At 39.7% G+C, this 12,934-nt stretch overlaps 1 protein-coding gene across 1 annotated transcript in view; it reads left to right on the top strand.

Annotated features, from left to right (window-relative positions):
• LOC124550742 (trithorax group protein osa-like) overlaps nucleotides 1-12,350 on the top strand; it is a 34,400-nt gene extending 22,050 nt beyond the window's left edge. Inside the window, exon 4 of the mRNA XM_047125463.1 lies at nucleotides 12,213-12,350. Within this exon, the coding sequence (XP_046981419.1) occupies nucleotides 12,213-12,350 (138 nt within the window). The remainder of the gene's footprint in view (nucleotides 1-12,212) is intronic.
• Nucleotides 12,351-12,934: the final 584 nt, after the last annotated feature.

The raw sequence follows: 12,934 nt of genomic DNA, 5'->3' as shown, positions 1-12,934 counted from the left end.
GCTATTCCTAATCTACACTCATGCTCATAAATTAAGGATAATGCTGATACATGGTGAAATATTGCTCTGGTGGGAGGTTTGCATGTTTAAATCACCTCGGGGTATGACCATGCGGAGCGTTTAGCTGCGGTCATCGCACAGTGGCACCGGCAGCAGACCACATACGCAGAAGTGTGTTGGTGCGTGTCAGAGTATGGTGCAGCAAGTAAGTGTGCAGATGTTTTCAGACGTGTTCATGATGACTGTGTGTTAATGATGACTGTGTGTTAATGGTGACTGTGTGTTGAAAATAGCTCAAAGAACACATATTGATGACGTTATGAGGGATAGAATACTAGGGCGATTGGAGGGTGGTGAAACACAGCAGGTCGTATCACGGACCCTCTGTGTGGCAAAAAGTGTGATCTCAAGATTATGGCAACTACTCCAGCAGACAGGAAACGTGTCCAGGCGCTACAGTACGGGACGTCCACAGTGTACAACACCACAAGATGACTGATATGTCGCCATAAGTGCCCGCAGACAGCCACGGAGTACTGCAGGTAGCCTTGCTCAGGACCTTACCACAGCCACTGTAACAGCTGTCTCCAGACACGCAGTCTACAGACGACTGAACAGACATGGTTTATTTGCCCAGAGACCTGCAACGTGCATTCCACTGACCACTGCTCACAGGAGAGCCCGTGAAGGCTGGTGTCAAGAACACAGTACATGGTCATTAGAACAGTGATCCCAGGTTATGTTCACGGAGGAGTCCAGGTATAATATGAACAGTTATTCTCGCCGGGTTTTCATCTCGCGTGAACCAGGAACCAGATACCAACCCCTTAATGTCCTTGAAAGTGACCTGTATGGAGGTCGTGGTTTGATGGTGTGGGGTGGGATTATGATTGGTGCACGTACACCCCTGCATGTCTTTGACAGAGGAACTGTAGCAGGTCAGGTGAATCGGGATGTCATTTTGCACCAGTATGTCCACCTTTCCAGGGGTGAAGTGGGTCCCACCTTCCTCCTGATGGATGATAATGCACGGCCCCATCGAGCTGCCGTCATGGAGGAGTACCTTGAAACAGAAGATATCAGGCGAATGGAGTGGCCTACATGTTCTCCAGACCTAAAGCCCGTTGAGAAAATCTGGGATGCTCTCGGATGACTTATCACTGCATGTCTTCAAACCCCTACGATACTTCAGGAGCTCCAACAGGCACTGGTGCAAGAACGGGAGACTATACCCCAGCTGCTCAACCACCTGATCCAGAGTATGCCAACCCATTGTGTGGTCTGTGTACGTGTGCTTGGAGATCATATCAATGTCAGGGTACATTCGCATGAAATAGTGGCGTTTTGTAGAAAAAGTACTTCGAGACAGTTGTCTCAACTTTTCACCAATACTGTGGACTTACAGATCTGTGTCGTGTGTTCCCTATGTGCCTATGCTATTAGCACCAGTATTGTGTAGTGCCACATTGTGTGGCACCACATTCTGCAGTTATCCTCAATTTATGAGCGTGAGTGTATATCAATGATTTAAGAGACACTCTGAGCAGCCGTCTTAGACTGTTCGCAGATGATACTGGAATTTACTGTCTAACAAAGTCCTCAGATGTTCAAAGCCAACTGGAAAATGACGTAGGCAAGATACCTATATCATGTGAAAAGTGGCAATTGACTGTAAATAATGAAAAGTGTGAGGTCATCCACATGAGTACTAAAAGGAATCCATTAAATTTCAGTTACAGGATAAATCTCACAAACCTAAAGGCTTTCAATTCAACTAATTACCTAAGAACTACCATTACAAACACCTTAAATCGGAACGATCACATACATAATGTTGTGGGGAAGGCAAACCGAACACTGCATTTTATTGGCAGAACACTTAGAAAATGCAACCGAGCAGCCAAGGAGACTGCCTGCACTATGCTTGCCTGCCCTCCACTAGAGCATTACTGTGAAGTATGGTATCTTACCAGATACGACTGACAGAGGACATCAAAAAAGTTCAAAGAAGGCCAGCTCATTTTGGATGATAGTGAAATAGGAGAGAGACTGTCACCAATATGACAAGCAAGTTGGAACAGCAATCATTAAAACAAAGCCATTCTTCATTGTAGTGAGATTTTTTCAAGAAATTTCAATCACCAATTTTCTCTCTTGAAAGCGAAAATATTTTGTTGATGCCCACTTACAAGGGGAGAAATAATGATGGTAATAAAATGAAAAAAATCAGAAAAGAGCTAAGTGTCTGTTTCTCCTGCTGCTTACAAGGGTGGAAAGGTAGAGAAATAATGTGAAGGTGGTTTGGTGAACCCTCTTCCAGGTACTTAAGTGTGAATGGCAGAGGAGTCATGTAGATGTAGAAATCAGCTGAAATTCCTTTGGTAGAAGGACTATTATCTTTTTTGTTTGTGTTTTGATTCGCAATCTTTTAGCAGCTTTGTTGATTGTAATCTCATCAAAATTATCATGACTTTCCTACATCTAAAAATGGTGTAAATGCAACTTGTCATCATTCAATCCTGATAATTTGTATGATGCACAATGCCTCCATTGTTCCTTCCAAACTGACCTCCCAGCTCGGCTGTCACCTGCCATTCCATTCTTCTGTAGGTAATTTGTGTCACTATTTTGCAACTATGACTGGTAACACATTACCATCTTTGGTGAGGGGTTATTAAGGCTTTACGTTTACTCTAATGGTTTTCCATAACACCAACTGGCTCAGACGTTTAGGAGTGAAACAGCAAACACCACCTGGAGGGAGTTTCCTCCAGCAGAGCTAGGGATCTCTGGCAGACAAGTCCAGCACTACGGACAACCGTGAGGATAAGGGATTTGTAGAGAAGTCTGCTATCGTGGCAGAATTATTAACATGCATTATGGCTGTAAAATTCAAGCAACTTAATTTATACAGTTTCTAACAAAGAAACCAAGCATTGGACAAGTTTTTTTTTTAAAGCTGTGCGTCCACATCCATACCACACAGCATCTGGCATTATGCTTAATGTTTATGACATGTCTTCTAAACTGTTTTCGTACATTGATATAATTTTGCTTACAATCAGTGGCCTGTAAAATGTGTCACGAATATAGTAAGTAGTAAAAAAGTAATAAATTGTAATCTCATGTCTCATGGGGAACAGTAGGTAGCGATAAACATTTTTATCATTTTGGAGGGGTTGTGAGAAAGAAAAAACTGCGTAAAGGTCTGAAATTGTGCAAAGTTTTTTGCAAGTTGGTAAGTGCTCTCATCGTCAAATACTGCATTAACAAAGTCTGAGAATTCATGTCTCGTGGTCTAAGTTTCTTTTTCAACTCCAGCCGAGGCACTAGAATGTTCCACAGAGCACTCCCCCCTCCCCAACTACAGATTTTTTTTTCATATTGTTCTGTGCTGTTCATTGCAATTGGTCACGGCAGACATCACATGTCACCCACTGAAGTTCAGCATTGATCCCATCATTAATTTTTTTTACTACAGAGAGCAGCCAGCTCTCTGATCGAACACTCTTAAGCCACTATGCTGACTATCCACTAGACAATCGAGGGCCCTGGCTGTGTGTGACTCTGACACATCCTACAGGCCACAGGCAACAGCAGAGTGGAAGGGTCTAGACGGAAACACTAAAAGGCTGAGTGTTTACCTCCATCTGATGGCTGTCTCTTGAGCATAGGATTCACTTATCAGACAGAAGTTTGCTAACTGAATTCATTATTTGTATGGCCATAGTATCAAATCTTGCTTTGCAATCATTATTATTAAATGTACCTCAAATCCAGCTTTGCAACAGTTTATTACCAGAATGAAAAATGCTGCTATCTTAACACACACGGAGGCGAATATGTCCTCGGCAGAGTTAGGGATGCAAAAGAAGGAAAGTAGCTGTTCGACTTACCTGGTACCTTCAAAGATATTCAAATCAAAACACCTTGATGTATTCATGCTTTTTTACTTGTCCATGTCATGTGATGTAATATACCGTGTCAAGTAACATCGTAGACGATATCGTGTTGTATAACATGATACATGCCATTGTATCATCCAACATGGCATTTGTAATGCCATGCAATATGACACAATGTGTCATTAAAGTTTAGGATGCATGCATCCCCACTCTGGGATACTTCCTATTATAGCTATACCCCCTTTTGTAGATGCATTCCACTCTATAGTAGCACATAAATTCACCTTTTTTCCTTACACTGCTCACTATACATGTAACAGGCAGTGGGTCCAAGACACGTCACTGCACTGGGGAAGAGGGATTACCTCGTAACAAAACACGAATATGTCCAGATGTTTTGATTTAAACCTCTTTGAAGCCATCAGATACGTCCTTTCTTTTACACCTCTCACATTCACCTTTTTTCTGCTATGATAGGAGTACTTTTCATTCGGGTTCCCAACTTTATGATAATCTTGATAATAGACTGCCGTGGCTTGGAAACTAATGCAGATTGAAGCTGACTTGGGAGACGACTGATGTGGTACAGATTTTTTTAAATTGTCTTTCGAACCGTGTCAGTTATATTGTGGAAACAGATAAAGCTTTCACAAAAAACAGGATGACCATTAATTACATGTATTCTTCTACCTTCTTACAAAATTTGAACCGATTCGCACAAGTTCTAAATGTGGAAGTAGCACACTTCAAAAACCTCCCAAAAAATGTGTTTTTTGCACAAAAAATCCAAATAAAACAAGACTTTTTAAAGGTTAAAACTTACCTTTGACCAACATATGATACACCAAATTTGAACCATCAGTCTCACTCCAATTTAAATCTTTTGCAAAATTTATATATTGATCACACAGTTTCCCTGGGCACAAGCTCCAGTTTGTCACTAAAACCTTGCTTCATACACTCTGACACGGCTGCAGTAAGATATGTTCATATAGCTGTACAATGGCCAGTGGTCCAGGCTAAACCAAAAACTTTTTATCCCATGTTCCTAGCTCAAACAAGAAGTGAGCACCACGTCCCCCACCCCCCAAACCACAATTCTTCCACAGTGTAATGATATATAGGGTAAGTTCAGGAGAACTGAGGCAAAAATTTGAGAATTTAAAATACTGGTTTTATTGTTAGTAGGGACTGTAAAGTTTCTAGGTCATTCTTTACCATAATATTTAAGAAACAACTTAAAAGGCCTACACTTTTGTAATCTAGTACATAGAGAATGATTTAAAGATGATTAGGAATTAGGTCCTACATGTCCCTGTTTATACTTTCAAGTGAGGATGAATTGGAACAGTGTTAGCCTAATATTTCTTCTTCTTTTCATTGCCATATACTGTCCAGAATGTCATTTTTTAAATACACATCTACCACAAACTAACTACTTCTTCCCATCAGCCACTGCACACTTTTCATGGTATCTCTTCTTTCCCTTTCCTTGGCACTGAATCCAGCCTCCCAATTTTGATGATACGGGGTCGCTGTATTTTATACAACAAAAGTTGCACATTTTATTGACTTCCTCTAATTCTGAGGATAATGATTCTCGAAGCAGCCATTTACTTCCCTTTTTCTCTCCACCTTTCACTTCCAATCTTCACTTTTTCTCCTTTCTGCAGCTATATTTTCAGGAGACATTAAGATTAGTGGTTAGTGTTTAACGTCCCGTCGACAACGAGGTCATTAGAGGAGACATTAAGAGAACTGCTTCTTGCATTCTTCATGATAGTCTGTGGTCCATTTGTTTCTTTGGAGATATATGGAGGTCATGAAAAGATAATAAAAGTGACACGGATTCTGATTTTTTATGCTGGTTTCTGATGTAGGAACAGGACTACCCTTGGGCACAGGAACACAGTCAACAGCTTCCTCTGTTGTCACACAACCCAGGAAAAAAATTATGTTCAGAGACAACATTTACATTGAATGGATAGATCCCAGCCGATGTGAATTCACTGTCCACAGTAGGAGCCTTGCTGTTCTCAGCCAGGCTGCTCCAAGTATCTTTCCAAAAGAGGACTTGGGTTAGTTTTCCTTCCCCCCAGTTGTTTCTCATGACTCATAACATGGCCTCAGAGCCTTATAAAATGGCCTATCTAATGGCTGAAGTTGCGAGTTGTATGACTAAGTAAACAAATCATGTGTTCGTCATTTTACACACTAATGTCCAATGCCAGTAAACTTTTATGGGAAATGGGTCCATCCAGAAATAAGTGTGTTTTCAGGAATTGTATGAGCTGAAAAAGTTTCTCTTCAACAACTCCTTTTATTATGCATGATTAATTTCTGATGGAATGTAAAATGTCTCATTGCACATAATTACAATTTATTGTGCAAAATGATCCACAGAACATGAAACTGACTGACTGATTAACTAACTAATAATGCAACCATTTGAAAAGGGCTTCTTCATTTATCCTGCATGAGTCTCACTGTTACCAATCCGCCATTAGGGAAACCATCAGAAAATTCAAGATGAAATTTTTTGCCTTTAAATATTGCCATTGATGGAATGAATTTTCCTGCAGCATATGTGCAGGCAAAAAATGGTAAGAAGTTGTGAGTAGACAGCCTTGCAACCTTTCACTGCAAATATTTTCTTGTTTGGTTTATTATTCATTTTACAGCCTGATTCATCACAGTTATAAATCAGTTGTGCCTTATCAAATTAAATTTTTCCATAGCTCTTCCCAATAAAGTAAAAAGTAAAGTAAATACCATGTCACATCAGGATAAGGAAAGAGATCTTCAACCTCCCTAACGACATTTCAGGATTGCGCTTAAGAAAAGCCATACACCAATCAACTCCTGCCATTTGGCATTGTTTTGAAAACTTATGTTCGATCTCATTTTACTCTGCAAAAGAAAAAGCAGCTTTTTCTTATGTCAGAGTCAAATCCGAACCCACAAGTTGACAAACTAACCATCTGTTCTACTAATTGCTTTTCTTGTTAGATGGTAAACATAGTTTGTACACCCTTTTTCTCCAGGTGATCATCATTACCACATTGTAGATGACAGTGAAGACATGAATCAGGTACCCCAAATAATTCTGCAACATGTGAGGTGTGCTCATCCCTCAGTGTAACGCAGTAATAGCTTTGCGCATATTGTCTTCAGTCCAACAACCTGCGTCATTACCCACCTTCGAAAGGAGGAAAGAAAATAAATCAGCAAAATGTATTGTCCCCATTTAGCCTTAATTTAGTGTCCCTATTCACCAGAAAAGCAGTGTTTTTACTCTGCAGAGATTAGTAACACTGAAACAATTTTTCATGAACAGAAGTACCATAAACTCATTTTAGATCTCTGATTTAAAACTACCACAAACGAATGCATAGTCAGAGTAATAATTAACTAATTATACTAAATTTAAAGAAACAAAATATTACAAATCAAATGTTTACGTTCCTCTTACTTTCAATAACAGGTAATTGTTGTGAGAAATTCCGGACATGACACTAAACTTGAACTCTTGTTTTCTGATACATCAAGTACAGACAATAATCTGGAGATGGCAGCACCTTCTTGTATGCAGTCCATTTCTGTTGAAGAACCAATATTCTAAACTGTTCCTGATTCATGCAAGCTTACCCCTTTCATTTTAAAACAAGTCTCACTTTTCCCTGCTTTCATCCGGTTTGCAGTGACTGTCTTTTCAAGTATATCAATATGATTTTAGGGTTCTCAAAAATGAAGGCAATGCAGTCATGTACACCTGACTCAGCTCTGTTTGACAAGACTTCTTATCAAACAAGTGAGTTGTTTCTCATCTTTTGTTGATGACAAATGACCACTACTCTGCAGCAAAGACATTTTTGCTCAAGAGAGTGCTCAGTCAGTATACTGAAGACACAAATGAACAAATACTATATTAAATAAGAATCACTTTCCTGGTAATCTGCAAAAATATTATTTGTTTGGTCACAAACCACCTGTGACTATTGTCGAGCGGCATCTTAATGACACAAATGCAATGACTGTCAAAAATATCTAGGTGATATTTTCAAAATTTAATAATTATCAAAGATACAAGTTACTCTAGTGAAAGTGGACACTTCTGAAATCTGAAAAATCAAGGCTACAAAACTTTCGTTCTGAATTTTGGAAATAAGCACTGCCGTATTTAAGATTGAACTTTCTGGGACACAAAAATTTTGCGTGCAAAGAAGATTTATTTTTTCCAAAAACTCTTTCTTGAAAAGAGCAGAATGAAGGTTTTTAAATGAACTAACTCAATTTAAAAACAAGCAGCTATTTTCTCACTGAAAAACTCACTTCCATGTATTTTCTATGAATTGTAAATTATGTAGATTTCTTTAGAAAAATATTTCCATGTGACCTAACTGCCCACTCTGCAGACCACTGTGAAACACATGGCAGAGGGTACGTCCATTGTACCAGAGATTACAGTTTCTTCCTATCCCATACACGTGTAGATCCAGGGAAGAATGATTGTTTGAAGGCCTCTGTGCATGCTGTAATTAATCAGAACTTGTCCTCAAGATCCTTATGAGAGAAATGCATAGGAGGTTGTAGTATATTCCTAGTCATCAATTAAAACCGGTTGTTGAATCTTTGTTAGTAGACTTTCTATGGATAATTTACGTCTGTCTTCACGAGTCTGCTGGTTCAGTTTCTTCACTACCTCTGTGACACTCTTCCAAGGATCAAACAAACCTTTGACCATTCATACTGTCCTTCCCTGTATACATTCAGTATCCCCTGTTAGTCCTGCTTGGTGCAGATCCAACACTCTTGAGCAATATCCTAGAACTGATCGCACAAGTGATTTGTAAGTAATCTCTTTCATAGACTGATTGTACTTCCCCAGTATTCTACCGATAAACCAAAGTCTACCACCTGCTTTACCCACAACTGGAACTATCTAATCATTCCATTTCATATCCCTATAGAGTGTCGTGCGGTTAAAGGCGCTGCAGTCTGGAACCGCAAGACCGCTACGGTCGCAGGTTCGAATCCTGCCTCGGGCATGGATGTTTGTGGTGTCCTTAGGTTAGTTAGGTTTAACTAGTTCTAAGTTCTAGGGGACTAATGACCTCAGCAGTTGAGTCCCATAGTGCTCAGAGCCATTTGAACCTATAGAGTGTTACATCCATGTATTTGTAGAAGCTGGCAATTCCAGCTGCGACTCATTGATATTATATTATAATCATAAGATACTATGTTTCTCTTTTTTTATATATTTAGTGAAGTCACAATTTTACAGTTTTCACTGTTTAAAGCAAGCTGTCAATCTTTGCACCATTTTGAAATCTTACCAAGATCTGGCTGAACATTTCTGCAGTTTCTTTCAGACAGTACTTCATTATGGAGAACTGCATCATCTGGAGAAAGACTGAGCTTACAATCAATACTATCGGCAAGGTTATTAAAACATGACATTAACAGCAGGACTCCCAACAAACTTCCTTGGGGCAGATCTGACATTACTTCTTCATCTGATGATGGCTCTCCATCCAAGATAACGTGCTGTGTCCTCCCTACCAAAAAGTCCTCAAAGTCCTTAGCCCAATCACAAATTTCATTTGATACCCTATATTATCAAACTTTTGACAATAAGCATAGGTGTTGTTCTGAGTCAGACTTTTGGAAATTGAGAAATACTGCATCTACCTGACTGCCTTGATCCAAAGCTTTCAGTTTGTCATGTGAGAAAAGTAAGAGTTGGGTTTCACATGATTAATGTTTTTATAATCCATGCTAGGTGTCATTGAAGTCATTATGTTTGAGATACCTCTTTATGTTTGAGCTCAGAATATGTTTGAAGATTCTACAACAAATTGATGTGAAGGATATTGGATGACAGTTTTGCAAAACACTTCTTGCACCCTTCTTGTAGACAGGTGAAATCTGTGCTTTTTTTGCCAAGAACTGGGCACAGTTTTTTGTTCAAGGGATCTATGATAGAGCACTGTTAGAAGAGGGGCTAACGCAGCCACAAATTCACTATAGAATCTGATAGGGATTCCTTTGGGTCCTGGAGCTTTGTTCAATTTCAGTGATTCCAGCTGTTTCCCGACACCACTGACACTAATTCCTATGTGGTACCAGGGTTAGGTTAAATTGGGGCAGTTCTCTTGGATTTTTCCTTTGTAAAGGAAGGTTTGAAAATGGAGTCGAGCATTTCAACTTTTGCTTTGCTTCCGTCTGTTTCAGTCCCTGTCTGATTCACTAGGGATTTTACACGAGCTTTGGTGTCACTGACAGCCATTATGTATGACCAGAATGTCTTTGGGTTTTTTGAAGGATCACTTTACACTATTCCATTGCAGCAGTCATGCTATCCCAGGAATTTGACATTTGCAGTATGATACTGGTCTCTCTCTGCTTCATTTCACACAGCTGATTTGCTCTACTTCTTTAGTTGGATGAGCAGCAGATATTCCTTGCACCTCAACTGTTGTAATAGTCTGCCCTGTGTAAGGCATGCCAGATTTGCATCTAACACAATACACACCTGGTTTTCAGAGACCTATACTGTCTTTAACATTACAGAGAATACACTTCATCCAGGCAGTGGAAACACATAACTGCAAAAGTAACAGCACCTAAAGAAGACAGCAGGGTCGGTAGTCGAAGTAGTGTGTGAAGGGTTCCTAGATAGTTCATCCATCCCAGGAGAATCTCCATGATTTTTGCCTGTGATTGATATCTATACTCTCAAGATATCTGTTCCATGGATTCCAAGACTTTTGAGAATGACAAAAAATGTTTATTTTGTGTGATATAATTGCAAATTAACAATTTTTGGATTTTCTTTTTAAATGTACTATGAAACTTTTGCTTCTTGCCAAATTTCATGATTCTAGGTTAACAGGAAGTATTGTATAGCTTGATTCTAGGTCAACAGGAGGTATACTATAGGTTTTGATGACTGAGCGGGTATTAAAATATGTGACACAAATGGCCATATCTTTTGACTGCATTGACTTAGAATCTTCAACTTTTTACACCGCCAAGGGAGGCTAAATCTTAGTATATGATATAAATTTCCACTGCTGTATCTACCTGTTCCAGAGGAAATGGGTTTTTAACAGTTGGACACACAGTCAGATGGACAACAAAGGGATCCTATGACGCCAGAGTGCTCAACCCATCAATCACAATAAACCTGTAAATTGCTGAGGCTTTGTGGGTCAATCTTTTGAAATATTTGTGCAAATCCTGTTTAAATGAACTGTTGTTGTAAAATATTAGTTTCTTGACAATGAGTGTCACACAATATTTGTAGGTGGTAAATCTTACAACACTGACTTCACCTCTTTCACCTCCGTCTGCATTTCACCTCCTTTAACACTTGTGCCAAGCAAGTCTTTCCTCCTGCACAGTTCCAGAAATTAAATGTGAAACACTTTCCTCAACTACAGTGAGAACTGTCGAGTCAACAAACATCACTGGACCAAGATGCTGCAAAGAAATATATGGCCAACCTGACAGCACAGAAAATAGTGAAAAACTGATTTTCAGATTTCAAAGCAATAGAACCTGTTCTAGCTTTCATAGCTCCAACATTTCTAAAAAGGGGTGTTGAAGATATTACAAGAAGTGGAACATGAAGTTTTCTTAAAGTCAGAATGCAATGAAGATAACTTTTGGAGATTAGTGAGTGTAAAAACTTACTATAAACTGTAAAAGTGGCATCATATGTTTCATTGTTTTTTTGGATCAACATATCTATTTGAAGCAGTGTTTTCAATGATGGACATAATGAAATTTAAGCGTAGAATTAAACTGACTGATCCTCATCATTTGGACTGCGTACGTTTGGCTCTGACAAATTATTCCTTGCCACCGATATGCAAAGCCAAGTATCTCGTCAAATTTATGATGGTGTATATTTTAATTCTTTTCACATGTGTAATATCTCAGAAACTGAGTAGTAGGCCTACAACTTCTGATGGTGAGAAAATTTTCTTTTATGTATTTTATGTAATTAAAATGGTTAATTTTGGCAAAGAAGGTGTTTTGTACTTAAACCCATATGATATTTTAAGCCAGTAACTTTCTAAATGGACTAAATTGCTCGTAGTTGGTCTCCAGCCTAAAGAGGGTGAGCACTCCCGTTATAAAGGTTCTGTTTTGTCAACTGAGGTACAGAATCGATAAAGTCGAACAGAACAAGTTTTTCATGATGGCACCCTTCAACCAGTTATTATGCAAATGCTTGCTTTTGCTGCAGCCAACACCAACAATGTGTTTTGTCAACCTCAAACCACTCTCTCGTTACAGTTACCATCGCCATCACAGGGCAGAAGGCGGGCACCCAGCCCGCCACCCGAGGAGTACCATCCATCTCCAGACGAGACTCCTGAAATGGCTGCTTACAGGGCACGCCGCCTGAGGAACAACCTGGCCGCCAAGAAGTAAGCAGTTGCACCATTTACTACCAGCCTTGCCTCAAAAATATGGGAACCTGGTGTCAGATGAAAAGATCTACATAAAAACAGACAAACTACACTGATCGCCCAGAACATTATGACCACCTACATTATAGCCAGTATATCCACCTTTGGCATGGGTCATTGGAGAGAGTTAGCACAACATCTGCACACACAAATCACCTAATTCCTGTAAATTCTGGGGAGAGGGGGCGATGAGCTCTGACACCACATTCGACGACATGACAGGTCTATTCTATTGGGTTGAGATCTGGCTAGTAGGGGGCCCAGCACGTTAATTGGAAATCGTCACTGTGGTCCTCAAACCTCTCCATCACACTCCTCGCCTTGTGACATGGCACACTATCTTCTTGAAAAATGCCACTGCTGTCGGGAAATGTGATCATCATAAAGGTGTGTATGTGGTCTGCAACTGCTGTACAACAGTCCTTGGCCATTATGGTGTCTGACACAAGCTGCACAAGTGAATGTTCCCCAGAACATAATGGAGTCACTGACAGTTTGTTTCCATCCTGCAGGACAGGTGTCAAGGAGCTGTTCCCCTGGAAGATG

The sequence above is a fragment of the Schistocerca americana genome, chromosome 9 (assembly GCF_021461395.2).
Source record: "Schistocerca americana isolate TAMUIC-IGC-003095 chromosome 9, iqSchAmer2.1, whole genome shotgun sequence".
NCBI lineage: Eukaryota > Metazoa > Arthropoda > Insecta > Orthoptera > Acrididae > Schistocerca > Schistocerca americana.
Note: the sequence above shows the minus strand (reverse complement) of the source record. Positions and strands in the feature narration are given on the sequence as shown.